Source organism: Harmonia axyridis, chromosome 6, assembly GCF_914767665.1.
Source record: "Harmonia axyridis chromosome 6, icHarAxyr1.1, whole genome shotgun sequence".
Lineage (NCBI taxonomy): Eukaryota > Metazoa > Arthropoda > Insecta > Coleoptera > Coccinellidae > Harmonia > Harmonia axyridis.
Window position 1 is genome coordinate 22,580,012 of NC_059506.1, and position 22,685 is coordinate 22,602,696.

General features: G+C 34.4%; 1 protein-coding gene across 1 annotated transcript in view; it reads right to left on the minus strand.

Moving 5' to 3' along the window:
* LOC123682979 overlaps nucleotides 1-22,685 on the minus strand; it is a 120,767-nt gene that overhangs the window by 22,435 nt on the left and 75,647 nt on the right. Inside the window, exon 2 of the mRNA XM_045621839.1 lies at nucleotides 4,712-4,844. Within this exon, the coding sequence (XP_045477795.1) occupies nucleotides 4,712-4,844 (133 nt within the window). The remainder of the gene's footprint in view (nucleotides 1-4,711; nucleotides 4,845-22,685) is intronic.

The window sequence follows — 22,685 nt, forward strand, 5'->3', positions numbered from 1 at the left end:
CTTCAAATCCATGGCATTATTTTATAAATACAAAAATCACATATAAATGTTAAACAGTTGTTAACAGTATTGCCCTTATAACCATTTCAAATTGTGTCATTTCTATTGGAACTCTATAGTTTCTCGTAATTGCTACTCTTCAACTATATGTGTTTTTTCCATGTCATTATTGATGAAGTCATTGCCAATACACAAATGAAAAATGTATAGTCCTTGGAATTTCAGCCTCTCGAATGGCCTATGTGAGCCTTCTAAACGATATGATTTTCCGTGAATATTTGCTAGAATATTGGATCATTTTTAAAGCAAACTTTCATTGTCTACTCAATAATTGCTGATAGAAAACAATTTTTCACACGAAATTTCCATCCAATAACCTCAAAAAAAGCGATGAACTACACTCTAACCATCAAACAATAACAATCAAAATTTCATATTGTCATCCTGCTGAAGGGTAAGTACACCCAATTACATCGATTGCTCTACAATCAACTTCACGCTTCGTGTAAATATTGAATACTCACTACAAGCGGTAATGTTTGGTGTAAAACCTGTAATTCATCTACTAAATTGAAACTACGGAATTATTAACCTTGTAGTTTCCCCCGCCTGCACACTTTGAGGTCCTAAAACCAATAAAGATGCGTTACAAATAAACACGTTCGAAGTTTAGAGCATTTCCAGGAATTGTAAAGTAGTTCCCGAAGTTTGCCGGCTTGGGTTAATCAAAGTCAATTGGGGCTTGCATACTTAAACTTAATAAGCTCTGTCCGTTGTAGCAGCTCGTTAGAATATACGTCTGCCGCCTGGGAGAATGTAGCGGATTATTTGCTTCAATGGAAGGATAAGTTACGATCTCGGAATAAAATAGTTGCCCTCTAACCCTTCCATGGAAATTGAAATTAAGGGAGGTTTTGTTCAAAAAAAACAATGACATAAACAGGATCACTCATTTTTGGGCAAATTGTTCCTTTACATATTACATAGGTGATGTGGCCTCCAAGGGCACATGAATGATCAACATCTCAAAGACTCCAGACTTCACAACAATGCTTCCCTCATTTTTTTTATGAATTCTGCTGAATATTCTAGTATTGTGATTTAGACGTCATTATACGAAATTTTGTTTGAAGCTTGAATTTGTAATTTTTCGTTTCAACCGAAAATATCAATTGCTTAGGTTTTTTAGTCATAGAAATATTAGCTATTTTTTTCTTCTTGAATTGTTTATCCAAATGCAAATGTTCTCAATCAAATATGTATCAGTTTTGTTAGAAACAGGAAAACAAGATTTCAAATAGGGGAGGGTGGGGCAACTGAGACACCTTAAGGTTTAACGAGGTATAACTTCCTCAAAAATGTGAATAAAACAATGTTTGTTGATTGAGACACAACTCTAGAACTCTAGATACTTATTCAATACATAAAACACACAAAATTAACAAAGTAATAATTCTTAGGTGAGAAATTTCCGACTTGAAAAAAAAAACTTCAAATGCCTCACTTGCCCCATATCGTGGGGCAAGTAAGTCCTTCTACTCTTCGTTCATCGAGGCGCTATATTAATACACATTATTCATTAATTCAAAAGCTTGGTCCAGCATTCTAAAAGTACTTAGGACTGCTTTGGTTCTCACTGTTTTTGCTTTTTCTTTCAGTTGGTCTTTATAGGATGAATTTGTGATTATATATTAATATATTATATAATATATAATATAACTATATTAATACACATTATTCATTAATTCAAAAAATTGGTCCAGCATTCTAAAAGTACTTAGGACTGCTTTGGTTCTCACTGTTTTTGCTTTTTCTTTCAGTTGATCTTTATAGGATGAATTTGTGATTATCTTATTGCATCAATGCCGAGACGTGTTGGAGACTGTATAGATAATCGCGGTAGACAAATACATTATTAACAAATTTATTAAGAGAAATTGTTGCAGTTTCAGTTAGTATATTTATAGGTTTTTTCTTGACATAATGCTAGAAATTTCTACGGCTGTGATGACTCATTGGACATGAAATTTTCAATGGAGCTTGAAAATGTTATTGTATATCTGATTGCAGCCATCGTATTTGTAGTTTCAGCTGAATGCAAAATTTCATTTTCTTCGAATCCATAGTTTTGAAATAATCAGGAAAAATGTATTTATAATGAAATAGCAGAGGACATTGATATTCTTCCACGATTGCAAAATTCAAAAATACCACAAAATTGCGAGTTTTTGAATGAATGAGTGTTAGATCCACTCCTGCATTCTGTACGAGAATTATACATTTTTTTTCTTATTCACTTAATTTTTATTTAATCTAATGGAATAGATCGTTTAGTGATTTTAACATAGACAAATGTTGGTTGGCAAATAGTTTTTTGTATTACAAATTTGACAGATCTGTGACAGTAGAGTTTCGCGTACCGACATATAAAAATAAAATATAACCTTGAAATATGTGAAATCTGAGATATTCATGAATGGATTTTCACTGAATTAGAGAAATAATTTTCATCAATTTACCTTTTGTTTTTTTTTAGACGAGAATTTAAAGTTTCAGTTTCACGTGGATTATATCGCAAATAAAATGTCCAAAAAGGTTGGTTTCATATCTAGAATAAGGGCTAAAATTGATATGAATACGTCACTGATGTTGTTCAGATCATTGGTACTTCCTCATGTGGATTATTGCTCGTCAGTTATGTTCAATTTAAATAAAGGTAGCACAGATAGGTTACAAAAAGTACAAAATAGAGGTATGAGAATTATTTTGAAATGTAATAAAAGAACTCCCATAAGAAATATGTTAAATTGTTTGAAATTGATGAGTGTCAATCAAAGGATTATTTATAGAACATTAGATTTAATATTCAAAGCAAGGAATGAAATTTTACCTGAATATTTGAGTGAAAACCTAAAATTTGCTAATGAGATACATAATTATAATACACGACGTCGAGATGATTTTTACATAGAAAAAGTTAATACTACATTAATGAATAAATCTACATTTAGCAGGGGATTAGTTAACTTCAATAAACTACCTGAAAAGATCAAATATTGTAATAATTATAGAGAATTCAAAAAATGTTTAATGAGTTATATTTATGAAGAATTTAATTAAGTTAGTGGATTACATTTGTATTGTTTTCAATAGCCGAGTGCTAAATAAAGTTTATTATTATTATTATTATTATTATATTATTATTATTTTAAATGATTACTTCCAGGTGCTCCTAATTCAATTCGTGCCACCAAACCCTGACAAAACTTCATTAAATGCAAGTTCATCAGAATAATTTCCGAAGGATGAATTTTTCAATTGCAGTACAACTTTGCATAGTTAGTTTCAATTGACTCGCAATCCACCTTCAAAGGGAATCGTCGCAATTATTTTCAAGTAGTAGTAGACAATATGACCGTTCATTCCATTCTATCAAATGCCGCCTTCTATATGCGAAAATATCGCAACGTTGCATTCGGCTTGGTCGCCATTCTTTTGTACGTTTTTAATGTTTTTTGTGACATTCGCTCGTTGCGTGGATGCTTCCCTTTGTACTTGTTCCACTCCATGAGAATCATTGGACAAAAATACAAACCACTTACGGAATGCTGGATCAAACATTGAAAAATTTGCATTGTTTGCGATATGAACTCTCTTATATTCACAGGGGGTTCAATAGTCCGTCAAGAACACATTTGCTCATCGTTTTTATGCACTACATATTGTTTTAGACAATAATCGTTTATTTCAATACACTAGTTTTCTCATTTTTAGCTCAATAATCAAAATTATTTTAGCAAACTTCAGATAAAATTATCAATGTCAACTTGCATATTCATTCTTTTGTCAAGTGCTGGCTCATTAGTCACTATATACAGCCTATATATCAGAAATTTGTTGTTAAAATTTGAAACATCCTGTGGAAAAATGTTAAAATTTTTTCAAATTACAAATTTTCATCAAAATCCATTTTTTTTTCAACATTTTGTTTTTTGATTCATGGCTCCAAGGGCACTAGTTCGTTTTTAAGGGACAAATAAAAAGTTTATCCAATTCAAAGAAATGAAGAAATTGTTACGATATGGCTTTGCTCATTATGCCATAATGTGAAAGCTCAGTTTATGAGTCTTCTAATGATAATCAGTTTAAAATTTGAGAATAGCCTGATTATTTTCAATTCAGATTAATATTTTTTTATTTAGTGCCTGCATACGTCAGTTCATACTGTCGACTAGATTTCGAATAGCGTCTTGAAGAAATTTTCATTTCTCAATGTGAACCGTTGATGACAATTACATTTTTCTAGTGCACTTAAAGCCATGAACCGAAAAATATCGAAAAGAAATGGATCTTGATGAAAATTGGGTTTTTAAAAAAATTTACAGAATTTACATGTTTCAGAATTAGGGTTTAAAAACAAACTTCTGATTAACTCTGTGTGTATAATAAGCCAATATTCAACAAAAAATTGAATATAAAAAAGGTTGAAATAAATCATTTTATCTAAAATGAAAAAATTTTGAAAATTGAGATGAAAATAAGAAAACTATGCCACTTCAAACTATACTAAATATTGTTGCGTTGTTTTTTTTTGCACCTGAGTGTATCTTTAATTCTTGGGCCTGGTATGTTACCCGTCCATGCAAGAAAGAGCTAACACAAAATCACATCGAAAATAACAAAACTAATAAAAACTAATAAAAATACTTACGGGCATGTTCTGTCTAAATCTTCCTTGGTAGTTACAAAGCTTAGCCCGGAATCGGTAAGCACAGACAGAGGACGAGCACACTGCATAAATGCCGTGTTACAATTTTGCTGCCCTCTGACCTTGGTAGTAATTACTGAAAAAAAAAAGAAAAAATTAAATTTTAAAGTACAACAAAAAAATCGAACTTTGTGAATTCCAATATGATGAAGATTATCAGAATTTGTAAGTTCATAGAAAACGGTTTTTGCATTTTAGTCCCTGAAGAAGATTTCAAGAATCAATAAAGAGTATACGAAGCTCAAAAGTATTAGCCTCACAAAATGAGATCATCTTTTATCATGAAGGCTTTTTTCTCTTTCCTCAGAGTATCATAACAGTCACTTTCCGATAACAAAGCGTTTGTGGTTTTGTTGAAACAATAACAGATTTGGCCATTATTTATTCAAGTTTTGAAATTAACTATTTATTTGTAACTTATTTTTGCGTAATATTCATCCTGATATACAGAATGATGCAGATTTAAGGGCAATAACTTTGGCGGTTAAAACAATTCTTTTTATGAAGTATAAACATATATCCTAACAAGCTTCGTTTTGGAGATACAGGGTGTTACAGTTTAGAAAAAAGTCAAAACTTTTTCATAAAAAGAGTTGTTCTATTCGACGCCAAAGTTATTGCACTAAAATCTGGATGACCCTGTATATTCATCACTTACATATTCTTTGATTATTGTCGCTAAATATATTATTACTGTTATTATGTTTAGCAAAAAGATCGATGATTGTAAACATCCACCAAGAATGAGTTATATTCAAAATTTACGACAGATAATTAGTGGAACCTGAAATGTGGTAAAGCAATTCCGAACAGGATGAAACTGCCTTGTAATTGGTCAGATAGTCGAGCTTGTTCCGAAAATGAAAAAAGTTCCAAAGAAAGAGCCCATTAAATGTTCGATATTACGATTCCTTGCTCGGAAAGTCCTCAACTCATTCTCTATATATTTTTAAAATTACACCCCAGTTTGAAGTATTCTTTATGGAACACCAGAGGGCATTATCCTTAAATTCTGAACGAATTCCAGTTTTCCATCAATATGAATGAGAGGCTTATTGGTCACTTCAATAAACAGTGAAAACACTTCGTACGTTTAACTTTTATAATTCATGATCATCGTTGTAGGGCATTTGGAATTGGTCAGAAAAAAAAAATTCAACCTGTTCCAAAGGAAACAGATGAAATCTTCATATTTCAATTTACATTCCATCACTGAATATTTGTGAGAGATATCTATTGTATACTCTAGATGAATTGATGAAATGTTGATTAAGCTACAGGTTAAAGAAATTTTGCAATTATTCCCAATTCCTATTGTCGATCAGTAACTGAATATTTCATATCGATGAAAGATCACAGAGGTCAATAAAGTATAATAGAATTTCAAATCAGCATTCCTCAACGCTATTGTCCAAAAATTTTTGCTATTCAGCCAACAATAAAAGTGACAGTGACTTTCAAGTTTTTTCTTTTCTATTTGAATAATGCAATTCGATATTACATCAGCTCAATTTTGCAGATTTATACAGATCCATATTTAAACGACATTGATCGGAATGAAAAATCCATTTTTCAATTAATTTCATTCCAAAAAGGAACTGACTTTGCATCAGCAGCTTTTTAATTCTCGTTCATTCATGCACCTGCTTCCTTGGAAGCCATAGGGATTGAGATCTAGATAGGGTGTTTCTGAAGATATGATCCTCCTAAAATTTGGTACGAATATTTGAGTGATTATCTTACATACACAAACTGAATCTCAACGGTTCTGTTATTACAGAATAATCAGTTATTTTTTTCATTTTCTACTTGAATTTTTAAATGATCTGATGATGAACACAAAAATTTGTATCAAGTTTTCTGGAGTGGATTCTACAGACTTTCAGTTTCTTCAATATTTTAATAGTGTTGAGATATAAGAACGATCTTTTTTCTTTATAATTCGAAGTGCCTGTTGGTTTATTCTTCTAAAAAACTCCAACAAAGTTGATGAAATTATGGTATCATAAAAAGCTCAAACTATGGTTCTTGTTAATAGATGGAAACACTATATCAGCGTTACTCTATCAGACGTCTTGTGTATAATATGGAAAAATGAGATTCTGAATTGAAATTTTATGTACGTTACTCTGAATTAATAATAACTACTTATAGTAGAACCTTGACGCTGCGGCCAACTTCATAATTGACATAATTAGCCGACCTTTTTGAGAGAAATAACCAAAGAATGCAATTTTTAATAAGCCATTAAAACTCTTTTCACAAAGCCTTCCACAAAAGGAAATCAATAAGGAGATAATTATTCGACAGAGGCGGTACGAACAAAAGGCATTTTTGAAATACAACAATGTTCACTCTTTTGAATGATACAATAAAGAAGGATTGAATCATTCAAGACTTTTTATCAGTGCGAAAGGAACCTTTATCCTTCCAGGTTTATATCAAAGGCGATTGCTGTTTCTCTTGCTGGTACACAAAGCTCGACTTTCTGCTATTAGACACTAAAAGCTCTTCCTTCCATTTCGGAATGATGAAATCTTTTCGCTGAGCTCTGTATCTGTGTATGACGGCACTGTCTGGAAGAATAATGCAGAAGGAATTGTAAGGTGTAAGATATCGTTCTCTGGATTAACTCGATTGTTTTAAAACAGGGGGAGAACAACGGCCGTTTCAAACCTTTTCTGCCTGGTTTAAAAGGGTTTCTTTTTTTTCAGGTAATGAGAACTTCAACTCTTTCTGGAATTACTCTTGTTCGACTTTTGGTGATATAGTTTACGTAGATTCAATTACAAAAATATTCCAGGTTTTGTTTTTAAAACTTTTATTGACATGCATTTAGGTAGAAAAGTAGGTATCACAAAATCCAATCCTATTTTCAAATAGACAGCTGTGTTAATTCTCATCCATTGACGGTAAAGGTCTTCTTTTTTCCCCACTGTATCATGATCGTCAGATTTCGATAACATTGCAATAAAGTATTTGTTCATTTGTTAAAACAATTACAGATGTTGTTCTTCTTTGTGTGTTAGTGTTTTTGAATGTTATTCTTCATTTGTAATATATTTTTGTATATTTCTTATGAAAACGTTTTTTCAATAGGAATTATACAATTTGAAAAAATTATAATAGCAATACTGTGTATTATTTTTGATATTTCAGTAGAATTTACCATTTCAGCATGAAAAAAAACGCTTCAACAACGTTTAGAATTTCTTAAATTGTTTCACCGAAATAAGTTATTATTTGTGAATACTGAGAGAAATGTGAGAAGAATTCATAAATGCAATTATCGTAGGTAATTGCACAAGTGCATCAAAATTACCGATAATTTTGCATGACAGCGTGTTGTCATAAAAACTGCATGAGTTCATTTTCATTTTTGGAGAAAGAGCCCGACACCGAAGGTGTAATTCGGGGGAATATTTCCCGAATCAACTGTTAACTTGTAAAAGTGACATAGATTCCATAGATTCGAACTGTGTAAGATTCATAGAAACTATACATCTATGAACAGAACAATTATCGCAGTGCTATTTCGCTTCCTACAATGCAATTATCGCTGTAATTTCCGATAATTGCATTCCATTTACATAGAATTTTTGACAGGAGGGGAATATTTCAGTTGATAGACTCACTATTCGTGGTTTTGTGGACAAATTTGAAAATGAAGTATCTTTACAAAAATTGGTACTAGGTACCACTTTCAAATTTGTACGCAATACGACGAATAGTAAATCGATTAACCGAATAATGTCGTCCATGAGTTTTTCTTACATTTTCCTTAGTATTCGCAGAAGTATTTTCTATACGATTGTTAACAGAACAATTTCGAGTTAACGGCTGTGCCGTAGGGGAGCAGTTCATAATAGATAATTCCCTCCATATCTCACCAAACACACGGCAAAACCTTCCTGGCCGTCAATCCTAGCTTGGCCACCATTACCGCCAGCTCACCATGTTTCGACCACGACCGTTTTCGCTTGACGTTGTCGTTAATGATCCATATTTCATCACCAGTCCCTTACAGCTTCACAATACACAATAAATGGGTCGGGCTTCTTCTTAAGATCAGCTTCATTCAAATGGTTCCAAACGTTTTTTGTGTAATCTTCAGCTCTTGGACAATCGAAACAGTACTTACATGACGATCTTACTCGACAATGTCCATGATTTTATCGACATTTTCAACAATTGGCCTACCAGTGTTCAGCCGCCTGGCTTGCATTTTCGCCTTTATCAAAGAAAAACTGTAAAATATAGCGTATTCTCTCTTTGCTAGTGTCCATCTTTGACACGCGCTCAAAACTAAACTGCGTCATCTAATCACAAATATGTCACTAAAGTTTTTTGTTGTACGAAATCTCATCTTTCTAACGCCATCCAGTGGAATACGATCGGACTTATACCGCGTAAGATACAGATAACTAAAGCCATCTATTGGCAAAATAATGGATTTTTTTTTACTACACCCAATAAGATTCGGCAAGAGTGTGATTTTATTACACATGTCAACTATATTGTAACATAATCTAATCACTGAAATATCAGTTTTTTATATACTGCTTGAATTTTCTATAGTTCTGATGACTCCATCTATATGAAATTGTTTTTTTATACCTAAATGCACTATTTTATCTTTATCGAATTTTCCGTTTCAAAATTATCAGAGAAATAAAATTCCATATTCATTAATATTATTATTATTTTTCGTTCGATTCTAACCGATATTATCGAAAATGAAGACGAATTCGTCAGCAGTGAATCGAGCCTTATCCTTTAAGGCCATGTTCTACTCGAAAAATTTCAGACATTGTCAATCGATTCGTAGAACGCAAACACTCAAAAATGGTTTTTAGGTAAAAACCCTGTGAATCGAAACAAATTTCAAATTAGACATTATACCCCTAGCCACTTCCCAACGGGCCGAAAAAAAAATCCCACCGACCACTACTCCTAATTGGACTCTTTCATTTGGCCCTCGTGCCCAAAAAGTCAAACAACCGAAGGTCCACAAGCTATTTCCGTATCGTCCTAATTGAAAGGACATAAGGATCAAATTGGGACCTGTTCGGAACTACGTGATCACCAACTCTAATCACCGATCCAAACTTCATCGCTTTCATGTAGTTTTCCGGAAAACCGGTGCTTAGAGCTACACAATAAACCATAATACTTCATAGGAAAGTTGCACAATTTTATCGGAGTTTTCGTATTGTGAGATACGTGAGTTTTGATTCTGAATTTGAGGATGTATTGAATGCACGTATTCAGGAGTTTGTATCCCGCTTCAGGTGGGTTGTTTACTTTGAGGGTTTGAGCTTGAGCTCAACTTTCGGTATTACATCGGTTGAACGTTGGGTAATGGCATTTCTAGTTGGGAAAGTAGGTAGTTGAGTTGTATAGGCGATCAGAACTACTCTCTTTTAATCTTGCCGTTATATATTTCCCTAGATTTAATATTCACCAATCACAAACGCTCAATTTTCAATTACTAATGGCTTCGAGATGAAAAAACTGTATGATATCAGCTGTCTTAGATCTTCTTTTTGTATAAGGACCGGAATTTATATTCCCTTCGCCTCTCCTTTCTTTTCACCTATTTTCTACTTTTGTCTGGTCAGGAGGCTTTCCTCCCTACTTCATGTCACTTTTTTCTTCTATCTAGTTCTTTGGAAGAGGTATTTCCTCTTATCGGTCGTTCTTACTTTAATTTGTTTTATCTTTCTTAATTCCTTATTCTCGTGTTGTTTCAACGTCTCTATTATCTTCTTTCTATGCTTATTGACTATTTCTTCAATAGTTTCAATTTTAAGTTCTTCTCTGATTTGTTGGTTAGTTATATACCATGGGGCGCCAACCGCTGTTCTTATTACTGAATTTAGTGTACTTTGCAACTGGTCATTATTGTTGTCCTTCGTATTGTACCAGGTAACTCCTGCATACGTAATGCTTGGTATTAGCACTATTTTTATTATCTTCAGCTTGTTTTCTAAAGAAAGTTTACTTCTAGGGTTGAGCAATGGGTACAATCTGCCGTGCAATTGCCTTGTCTTTTTTCTGTTTTCTGCTATCTGTTTGTTGAAATTCATTATTTCATCCAGTATAACTCCCAGATATTTTGCTTCCTTTTTCCATTCTATCTTCTGGTTATCTATTCTGACGTTTCCTGCTCTTTCTTTCTTTACTGTTGTTCCTCCGAAGTAGATTGCAACTGTTTTCGATGTGTTTATTTTGAATCTCCATTTCTTGAAGTATTCCATCAGTGTATCTAGGTCTATCTGTAGCTGCTTAGTGATTGTTTTCCGCATTCTACTGTGAAAGTATATGGCAGTGTCATCTGCAAACTGGGCTATCTTGCATCTATTCATTTTCGGTATGTCTGCCATATATATGTTAAACAGCAGCGGTCCTATCACCGATCCTTGGGGAACTCCGGCTTCTATTTCTCTAATCGTTGACCTGGTACTGTAGATATTCACCCTAAATTTTCTATTTGCCAGGTACGATTGTATCAATTTCGTAAGTTCGGTGGGAAATTTCATCAACTTCATTTTGTAGATCAGTCCCTGATGCCACATTTTATCGAATGCCTTTTCTATGATAGCAGCTGTTGACACCAAAGATTACAAGAACTTTGATTAATACCTCAGAGCTATAAACATAGATAGGAGGAGCATATGTCATTTTCAGTAAGCAAATTCTGTCCCTAACATAAACTATCAAATTTGACATGAAGCGCTCAGAAATGGAAACATATCAGTAATACGATATTTCACTCAATAAGCAAGTTTCTCCACAAGGAATGCACTTCTTATATCCCATAGTGAATCAACGTATCATGTTAACTCAAAATATATTGAAATAAATACTAAAATATATAAGAAATTCAGAAAACAAACTTCAAGCGTGCCAAAAGGTGAAACAACCGATGAAACTAGGAGAGCAAAATTTGCCAAACATAGGATTTCAGCAGGTAGATACAGTATATAAATATTCTGCTTGTATAAATTCGACATTTAGGAAAAATATCGAATTCCAAATAATCAAATTTGCATATTTAATCGGGAATCACTCAAATAAATATATATCATTCAATATACTATACATTCATAATGATAAAATAAAACTGTGTATTTGAAAATATATCACAATCCGACCACGTAATCTAACCATGTTGGTGACATGTAAAAATTGCGTATACTATCTATGTTCATTACTCTATGATTAATACCTACATATTTATTCATATATAATAGTAGTATGCTCTGTAAACTATGTGTACACAGAATAATCTGTTACTCATAAAATAGTCTTGTCAAATAAATTTCAAGCATCTTATTTTTTCTGTGGAAAAATTCGAAAAAACACAATGTGAAGTGATATGTTTCAAAAAAAGCACTCATGCTTATTGTACAGGTGCAATTTTCTATTTTCCTATTTGGATTGAGTTGTCAACCAAATATGAGTACGATTATGAAATCATCAGAGAAAACTTGATTTTTCATTGAATAAAACCAATAAACTCAATTTTCACAAATTCATAATATTATAGTACAGCAATTATTTCCCCACATTGAGGTCTAATCAGGTGACTGATCGTCAGTTGATTGTTCATGATATTATAATTTTGTACAAATTAAATGTATTACTTTTATTCTATTCAAAATGATATTCATTCTAGTAGGGACTGATTCCATCAAACCTTCATTCTCATAAATTATGCTAATGAATCAACATAACACATTCAATATGTTTATTATTACACTAAGATTCATCTTCTACAATGAATTTTTCAACAGGCAAATGAAGACGCATTAAAAAGTACTCTTTCAACCCCTTTCTTGATTATACGTCAGGGTTGAGAAATCATCTAGAAACTTTAATTTAATCAGCAAAATTTATCTGGCGAAGTAGTACAGAGCTATTTTAGCCCTAACTCTTAAAGGATCTAACTTCGGCAGTAACTGAAATTTAATTCCCAAAATTTTCTTCTATTGGACATTCGCATTCACTGGTAGGTATAACAAATAACAATTACCTAGTCTAGACTTGTTATCATTTTCTAGAGTGCAATCTACGACAGAAGTTCTGCCATATTCTTTGATCCAGTCTCTGCCCTTTTTTCCAAAGTGACTGAATTAGGAGGCTTTCTTTCATGTTAGATTTATAAAACGATTTTTCTCGTATTCGGGAGTACACTCTGCCCTCCAATTATTCTTTGTGAATCGTAGACTCGATGTTTCGATCAGATAATTGAAAAGAAGAATTCTTTTCTCACCCTACGGCAACTTCAACTCTTAGGTAAAAAAAGGAGATGAATATAGCATTGCGAAATTTTTGTTTGGCGAATACATCAATTGGTTGAATATTATATTGATATGGATAATATTTCAGCAGATCAATCAATCCCCGCATTCTCTTAAATCTCTCTTTTTTTTAATTTTCATAAATAAAGTTTCCTCTTCCTCTCCCTTGAATGGTCAATTCAATTCATAAGGTGTACAACTTTGCTTCCACAGTTTTGCAATAAATGGCTGTAGCGGTAAGTGGTAGTCGAAATAAATAGATCGTAGATGTCATACAATGAACTTAGTTATTTTTAAAAATATCGTCATCGAAATATTGGTCGATTTTTGTTTGCATCATAAAGTTATTCTCGATAAAAAATGTCAACTCACGAGCCAAATTCTCATTATTTGCGGGGGGTTTTAAGTTTCTGCTTTAATATGAAGAAATCTGCGGCTGAGGCTCATCGAATGCTTTCAAATACCTATGGTGAGACCGCTATTAGTGAAAGAACGTGCCGAAAGTGGTTTCAACGCTTCAAGAACGGTGATTTTGACATCGAAGACCAACATGGAGGTGGAAGAGAGGATATGCAGAATTGGAGGCATTACTTGATCAAGATTCATGTCAAACCCAACAAGAATTGGCAGGATCATTGGGAGTGACACAACAAGCCATTTCAACACGATCGAAAGTCGTGGGAATGATTCAGAAACAAGGAAATTGGGTGCCGTACGAGTTGAAGCCGAGAGATGTTGAACGGCGTTTGTTTGATTGTGAACAGCTGCTTGCAGGGCAAAGACGGAAGGGATTTCTGCATCGCATTGTGACTGGAGACGAAAAATGGGTTCATTACGATAATCCCATGCGCAGGAAATCATGGGGATATCACGGCCATGCTTCCACGTCGAGGGCCAAACCGAATATTCAAGGTTCCAAGGTCATGCTCAGTATTTGGTGGGGTCAGCTATACTGAATCGTCTAAACTCGAAAAAATAAATCCCTAATTAAATAATTAAAACTGATGAAATGTGAAATAGTTTGAAACAAAGAAAAATATTGATGGATAAGCATAACAATCAGTTATTTCTTGACTTGAACAGAAATTCACTTATTCAGAATTTGCGTTTGTTTTCGTCAACGATAGTACTCTCAACAATGAGGTACTTTAGAGTTACTGACAGAGATTTTTTTTTGCCTAAGAGCTTTTATGAAATTTTGTATTCCTTTCAAATTCTTTGTAGACGAAAAATAAAGATGATTCTTTTGGAATGATAAACTCTTCTTTCCTCCTTCAATGATTTTATAATAGATTGCCCCTTGATTACAAAAATCTTCCTGTAGCCAGGTTCCGAACTAAAGTCAAATACTTTCTGATGTGTAATAATAGGATCAATAATGGTTAATATTGTTTATAATCTGTTATATGACTTGTGTTGATTCTGTTATTTTGTCCAAATTCTGTAATAAGTATTAACATATCTTAGTCACACCTGTATTGTACATTCTGAAAATGGATTTTGGTTGTTTTTTAAGTTTTGGAAAATTTATTGTGTATTTTCTATCACTTCAGGGATTAAGTTGAATAGCTTGCTAGACTTCGCCCTGCTGTGATAATGATCTGCAAATAAAGACCAGCTATCTATCTATCTATCTATTCTTGGAGATTGAATTTCAATAGTTTTCTCATTTTAGACGATCACTATTTGTGTGGAATATTTCATGTCTTTCAGATCGTTTTTGCGGAAAAAGACAACAAACATATATTCACATTCATTTTATTATTATGGATTATACAGTTGAAAATTAGTTGGGTTGATATCAAATAAACTCATTATTGTTATTTAAATTCAACCCAGCCGGAAGAAATATGCCTGTCTATGATGATATAACGTGAATAAGCGATCACATGAAGGACGAAAACAACAAGTAAACTTGATTGATTAATGTATAATTATTGAAGGTGAACGAAGGAAACCTTGTGTAGTGTTTTCAATCACTCAAACTAGCAATTACCTTGAGGGAAAGTATAAAAATATTGCCTCTTTGAATAATCCAATCAAATAGCAAAAGAATGTTACTTACCTTAAAAAAACATTATTTGCCTGATTGGAAGGGTCAGGAAAATCAGATTCATATTCAAACTTCGAATGAATTGTAACTTGAAGATGTTTGTACCGAGCGTAAATAAAACCCAGATCACCGAAGAATCGACTGAATATAATTTCAGTAACACAAAAAAGTTCTCCATGGGGTAGAACGAAATTTAAGGAAACTCATAATCGAACTTCATAGTGGTAATATGAAGTTTATCTACCCAATTGAAATTTTCAGATCGATTGTCAGGTCTAGCGAAATATGAGGCGAAGCCCAAATTGAATTCTTTTCATATCGGGATATATACCCCCACCCCTAAATTCGACGCTTTTTCTCCTCCCTTTCAGTGGCAAAATGTCAAAAGTGCAACTCTCGCATATTGAAGTGAAGAAGTTTCTCAACGTCTTCGCGAATCAGAGTTTCCCGAAGAAAATGCGGAGTTCATCACATGACACGTGCATTTATATGACGCCAGATGAATATGGATGATGGAATAATAGAGACGGTGGAATTCATCATGGTAAAACATTGTAGCAAGAAGAGCACTTCCGAAGAGAATGACTACCAGACATCCAATCTTTCGAGTGCTGTTTTCTCATGAACGATTTCATTCATCATAAACCTAGGACGAACTTAAATTATTCCAAGTTAGTCGATGAATTCCGAGCCTGACACATAGATGGAACGCGTTGGCTAATAATTACCTTAAACCATTTGTTTAGCTAACAGTTATTTCAGTCATGTTTTTCTTTCGTTTTCGAAATAATAGAGTAGAAAGAGGTGAGAATTGTAAGATATCGCAACGATAACTGTACGCATTGATGCAATGAGGAAACCATAACAAAATATTCTGAAGAAACGCTTTTTGTTCTTGTTAAATGGTGACAAAAGCAAAAATTAACAGTTCAAAAATGTTTGTTCAATATTCCATGATGAAATACCGAATATCAAATATATTAGAAGCGGCCATTTTATTTGAGGTAGTAGAATGATGGTTATAGCACCAAAAAGTGAAAGGTAGTCACAGAAAAACAACAATTTACAAAAATATAATTATATGTTTATCGCCAGTAGGGGTGCAACATCAATATTGGTTGAGAATAACACGTAAAACAAATTTTGCCGTCCAATCAGAGCTTTTCTCACCAAAGCATCTACATCTCACCGTCCAAGCCTGGAGTTCTAATGAACTCTAGTATCTAGGACGGCTTCAAGGAAGCTAAATCCCCAGTCTTTCAAATTCCTCTTCCAACACATTTTAACGTTGGCTTGCAATGGCGAGGCATTCTGTAACCAGGTGATCAGAAGTTTCTTCCTCTTCCCCATATACATAGACTATAGTAGCTGGTTTCTAAAAACCTTATTCTCATTAGATGCTTTCTAAGGCAGCAGTTGTCTGTAAGTGTGGGTGAGAAAATGGAGCATTTTCTTACAAAGATCATGCAATATTGAATTTCTGAAGGAACCTTTTGGAATGATCCATCCATTCAGGGAATTTCTCTTTCGGTCTCCTCCTTCTTTTTGTTATCGGTGCATTTTCCAATAGCACAAAAAGGTTCTTCTCCACAATTTTTTCCCAACTGATCTTCGTAGTAAAGTTCCTTACGATGCTCTGGTTAGAGAAAACAAGAAAGTCTGTCATTCCATTTTTTTCATTACCTGTACCTCCCCTTGATATTCTGAGAATGGCCCCATAGGCTATTGTCTATCACTAGATGTCAAGATGTAATAATCTTGTGATAATCCCAAATGCTCTAGTAGAGAACGTTCTCTTAGTTCAAGTGATGCACACAAAGGTTAGTCTTTGTACTTTTTCGAGAATCTTTCTGGTGCCATTCACACTTTGGCTTGCTAGACTATTATGTTCTAGGTTTTTACAATCATGACGTAAAACCATCGCAGTATCTTAACTCTCCGGAAATCGATAACTACTATTTCTTGAGACAAACTGGTGAATCTAGATTACTTCTTCTTTCGAAGATTTAATGTTTGCTAATTCCACTCTCCTACTCTCTTGAGCCTCTATGAAGCCTCGCAGAAGCTTAGACCTTGTACAAATTAGGCGAACCGATTGTGTTTTGTCTAAACTTTGGTACTATCCCCAACACAATTTCAGGCACAGCGCTGCTGAATTCAATCAAGAATTGTCTTTTATCTACAAAGGCAGCAAGTACAGCAAGTAATATGTTAAAGAAATTTGACCGAGCATTGGGGAATACATGGTAATCCCCACTACCTAAATTTGTAGATTTCGGTAAATGTTACATGAAATACTTAATATTTGTGAATTACACAAATCAGTGAATCATTTCAAGAATTCCGATGGGAGTATGAAATATCTGAACTATGTGTTGCGAAAGTAGATGATAAACTGAAGACAACCTCCGCGAGATAAACGATTGTATTTTCAGATCTCTTCACGCGAGCAATGCTGCGGTTGAAAGCTGGTATGTAACATTACCACCACTTATGGGACCAACACGACACTACCCTCTCTCCAAAACGGTATCGAGCATGAGAACAAACCTTTGTCCGACAAATTTCATCAGCGGACAAGCTACGAAATATATCCACCGGCTTCCTGCTGCAGCATAATCAGCCTAGTGTGCGTTATCAACCAGTATGTGTTCAATTGGATACGGTTATAATCTGACCATGCAACCGTGCTGCCATCTTTATCGAAGAAATGCACTGTGCATCACACACGAACGGATATGTATGATGTAGATAGCGAATCTGCGGAGATCCGTACGTCTGTTATGGGATTGTGCATCAATTAGGGGTGCAATTGTGCTCGTCCAGAGCGTAATGGAGATATAGGAATAGGATTTGTGTTGAGCAATTTCAAGAGATTTAATGAAAGTGAGAATGGCGTGAAGTTGGGTTTGATTTCATGGAAATGGGAAACAGGGCATAAGCTGGAAAGATGTACTGCTAGTCGGTTTGTTGGTTATTGTGGAACAATCAGAATGTGCCATAAAAGATGGTGTGCAATTTTATGTATGTGTCGCAGTGAAATAGTAGCATCAGTGGTTTAGAATTCACAGCTTTTGATTCATACTATTTATATCAGACTACACTTGCATATTTTTCTCATAAAATCATTTTCAGTGATGGAAAGCGTTTATGCCATGACGACTTCAATAAAAGACCAAATTTTCACATTTGGTGCTCAGAAAATCGATATATAAATCATGAAAAATGCGTGCATTTTAAACTTGTGACTGTTTGGTTTGCATTCTGAACAGTGAATATGAATGCTACCATGCTATAATGAATCAATTTTTGTTCCTTAGTCGAAAAATATCGTCTATATTAACTAGTGATTTCAACATAAAAGCCCTACTGTTGATATTGAATATATTTTCTCTAATTCTGTGGTTATTCCGTTCATTCTTCCACATCTTGTAGAACAAAATCGTGCGAGAATATATCAGAAACGCAAAGTTTTCATGGTTATATTTCATTATTCTATGTTGGACTCCGATCTTTCCGCCACGGCTTTAACTGTCAATTCATCAATTTGCCCTAAAGAAATCAGTTCTGCCAACCAACATTTTTCAATGCAAAAATCACTAAATTATATTTATGGAAATATTTCATTAATTTCAATGAAAATGCAATGAATTAGAGAAAATAATGTATAATACTCGTACAGAAGGCTCATTCTACCACTCGTTCATTCCAAAACTCGCCACTTCGTGGCTCGTTTTTGAATTTTGAACTCGTGGAAGAATATCAATGCCTTCTGCACTTGTATTATAAATAACTATTCCCTCATCGTGTCAAATTCTAGTCTGCGATAAGATTTTTGAAGGTCGACAATCAAGGTTTCAAGGTCGGGATTAGATACTATTTCATCAAATATTGCTAGACGTAGGTGATGACGTTATTGGAATTTTTGTCAAATGAATGAGCATGAGGCAACAAAGCAGTGAAAGACACCCGTAGACGTTTTATTCCATATATCCAATAAATATTAAAATTCCTCGATGAAGAATTCAATGAAATCCTTATTTCACCAAATTATTGGAATTTCCTCATTATTTCTAAAGGAAATAACAATAGCATATTCGTATATATAAGTTATTCTTTATCTCTCTGCGATGTTTTCGTAGGCGTATATTCATAGCAAATGACCAGTTAACAATACCATATATTTTTATCTATAAATGCCTTGTTGATGTAAGGGACAATGAAAGTAGTATTATGAAGCTATCCAGCTTTCATTCCAATAATAGGAGAAATATTATCTCATCCCAATCATCTGCCTCGTTATTTCAAGTGACCCAATATTGTTAGGTTGGAGTTATTAAGTCCTTACTTTTGGAGAAGTGGTAATATACTATAAACGACAATTCTTCTGGTAATCTAAAATACTCGTATGTCTGAATTGATCTTTCATTTGCGACTTACCCTAAACACAGTTGTCTTCAAGGAACAATTTCTCATTATTATGAAGTGAGATTTATGTTGGATTTTATCAGAAGAAGATTTTTCAACTCGCCACATTCGCCTGACATGAATGTGAGCCAATAGTTAGACGCTTCAATATCTACATGTTTCTGGTTCAACTCATAGCAATATCTTCCATGCAGGGACTTCTTTCCCATCTTTGCAGTTTTTCTTGTATTGTCTGGAGGTGGTATGAAATATGGTCTTGAAATATATGGAGGTGTTGATTCGTCTGCTTCACACAATGTTTTGTAGAACTCTGATGTACTTTCTTGGTTTTTAAAGCATATTCGAAGGCTTTTATATGCCCATGAGCAAGTTCTATGATGACCTGCTTCATTCCTCCTGCTTTTTGAATGGTTCTTGTTTGCTTTTGTCGTCAAAGTTCTCATTTTGCATTGCAACTTCTCAATGTAACAAAACCAAAAAGAGTATATAGGCATTGAACATGCATATATAAACTTTTTCTTGGATTGTCTGTTGGTGTGAAATATTGCTTTATGCACGTGTAAAAGTGTTGATTCGTCTGCTTCACACAATGTTTTGTAGACCTCTGATGTACTTGACTGGTATTTGAAGCATGTGCGTAGGCTTTCTATCTGCCCATGAGCAAGTTCCATGATGTCCATCAGACCCCTGTTACCTTTATTCCTCGGCAGTGTTGACCTTTCAATAATACTTTTGGATTGTGCTTGTTTGCTTTTGTCATTAGCATTCTCATTTTACATTACAACTTTTCAATACTTTGAAGTATGTTCTTAGCTTTTCTATCTGCCTATGAGCAACTTCCATGATATCACAGGCCTCTGCATGCTTTATTCCTCGGTAGTGTTGTCCTTTCGCAATGCTGCTTTTTGGACTGTGTTTGCTTGCTTTTATCATCAACGTCCTCATTTTGCATTGCAAGTCTTCAATGTCTGTTTTGCTCCATGTAACTATATCAAAAGAGTATGTTGGAATTGAACATCCACATGTATTGATGACTCTAGTCATGTTCTTGGTGTTGAGGTTTATTTTCGTAATTCGTTTGGTCCCCTTTATTAACTCAGTTGTTAACTCTTGTTTTATTCTTTGATGGATGATTTTTAAGGGTCGTATGCCCCAACTTTTCCACTAGTTTGAACATATCTTCCAGGTGGTATTATTATTATTAATTAAGACTTGCAAATTAGAAAATCTATCGGCCAAATTTCAAAGTTCTTCCACTTCAATGCCAGATTTCCATTCGACCGTTCGGATTTCATTAAGGCCAATTCCCTCCCGAAGCCCAGGAAGATTACATTTATATCGCATGTCCAACACTGCCCATAATAAGTTTGCCGTAACACCCGCGAAGAGCGTAAGCGACTGAGATTGAAATTCGATATCCAATCAGCCGGTAATCCATAACCTACGGTCAAATTAACAAAGAAGACATTACGATCCCAGTTTGAAATCTGGCCGTTATCGAGGCCACGGCAGCGTGCAATATGCACCCAGTTCCGCAGATTAGGCCGCGAATATGTGCACGCGTGTGCACGGCGCCATAATTTCCCGAAATTAAATTTCAATATGAACCGACCGGGCGTGAACCAATCCTGCGTGCGGAGATAGGAAACTATCCACCTGTTATTGTTTCCTGAAGCGGTGCAACGTGGCGAAACGAACATTTTTTAGGGTTGGCGAACTATATGTTTGAGTAGCCGAGGATTAGGTACGAAAGTTCGAACCGAAATCGGGGTATGCGGAGTAATTGCGGATTCCGCCGGTAGATGGCTTCTCTGCTGAACTACCGGGTATATTTGCTCGGTCGGTTCAACGAATCTCGTCCGGGAATCTCGACGGAAATTCAGGTATGTTTGTCAGGATTAAGACGGGAGTATTTCGGGATAATTGCCGAAATTAATATCCTGAAAATTCAAAGTCGGTCTACTTCGCCGCATTATACAGGGTCGGCACGGTTTTCTTAATGGTGTTGTGTTGATTAAAATTACTACAACCGCATTAACAAGCAAGTGAGAGTATATACTGATCCCTATGTTATCACCAAGTGTACCTAGGGTGAGGAATACTCCTAATTTTGAGGTGAATTGAAGAATTAATAAACCTAATAAAACAAGGCATTGTAAAAAAAAGTTTTAGCATCATTCCTAACTTTCTAGCCGAGTAAAATGCTGAAGGCATTCACGGCTAAATTTTTCAATATAATTGAAAATTCCAGAGGTTTTAACCCGGGAGCCAACGAAATATATAAAAATTCGAGGAACATCAACAGAAGAGAAAATATGCTTAAAGTGCACACCGCCTTGTTACAAGCAATAGATCTTACAAGAACGAAATCTATCAGAAGTGGAAGAACAAAACCTATAGCTCCGCTTCTTCGGGTGAAGATAGTTTAAAAATACCGCGTCAGGAGAGAACAGTCCTTCATTCGAAGACGAAAACAGAGAACGCAAAACCACACGACAGACATCAGGATAAAATTACAAACAAAAAACCAGGTTAGGTTAAGTGTTTTACCAGTTCGTCCATGAGGAAGTTTTCTGACTTTGTTCGTCACCGAACGTATGGAAAGCAAACAGCTTTCTATCATGTCCGCTCTTGTTTAAAATCTTGGTCTTAATATCAATATTATTTTGCTACATAAATTTTAGAGAAATAATGTTCATTCTATTTCTTTCGAGCTTTAACCATTGAACAGCAAGGATTGTTTCAAGTGATCTAATTACTCCTGGAGGTATTTTGGCTCACATCCGTCGAACTCTCTCTACAAGTTTCTTGATTCCCCTTCGTTTTGTTGATAATGTTCTGCATGTGAACAAACATATTCGATATATCGTGCTTGATTACATCTAAATCTGATTGTCGTGGCGTATTTTTTTCCGTTAGATCGTTGTCGGCGCTATTCGCAGGACGTGATTATAATCAAATTTTGTGGATATTCGGAATTAGTCGATTATATGGATCTTTCATGTGTCCATGAGCCGTTCAAAATACGTATGCATATCTGGTATCAATTGCACGGACTGTATGGTATAATTGGATACAAGCTTAGGCTAACGTGCTCGTAGGTTAAAAGGATTGAATGATTTATTTTAAG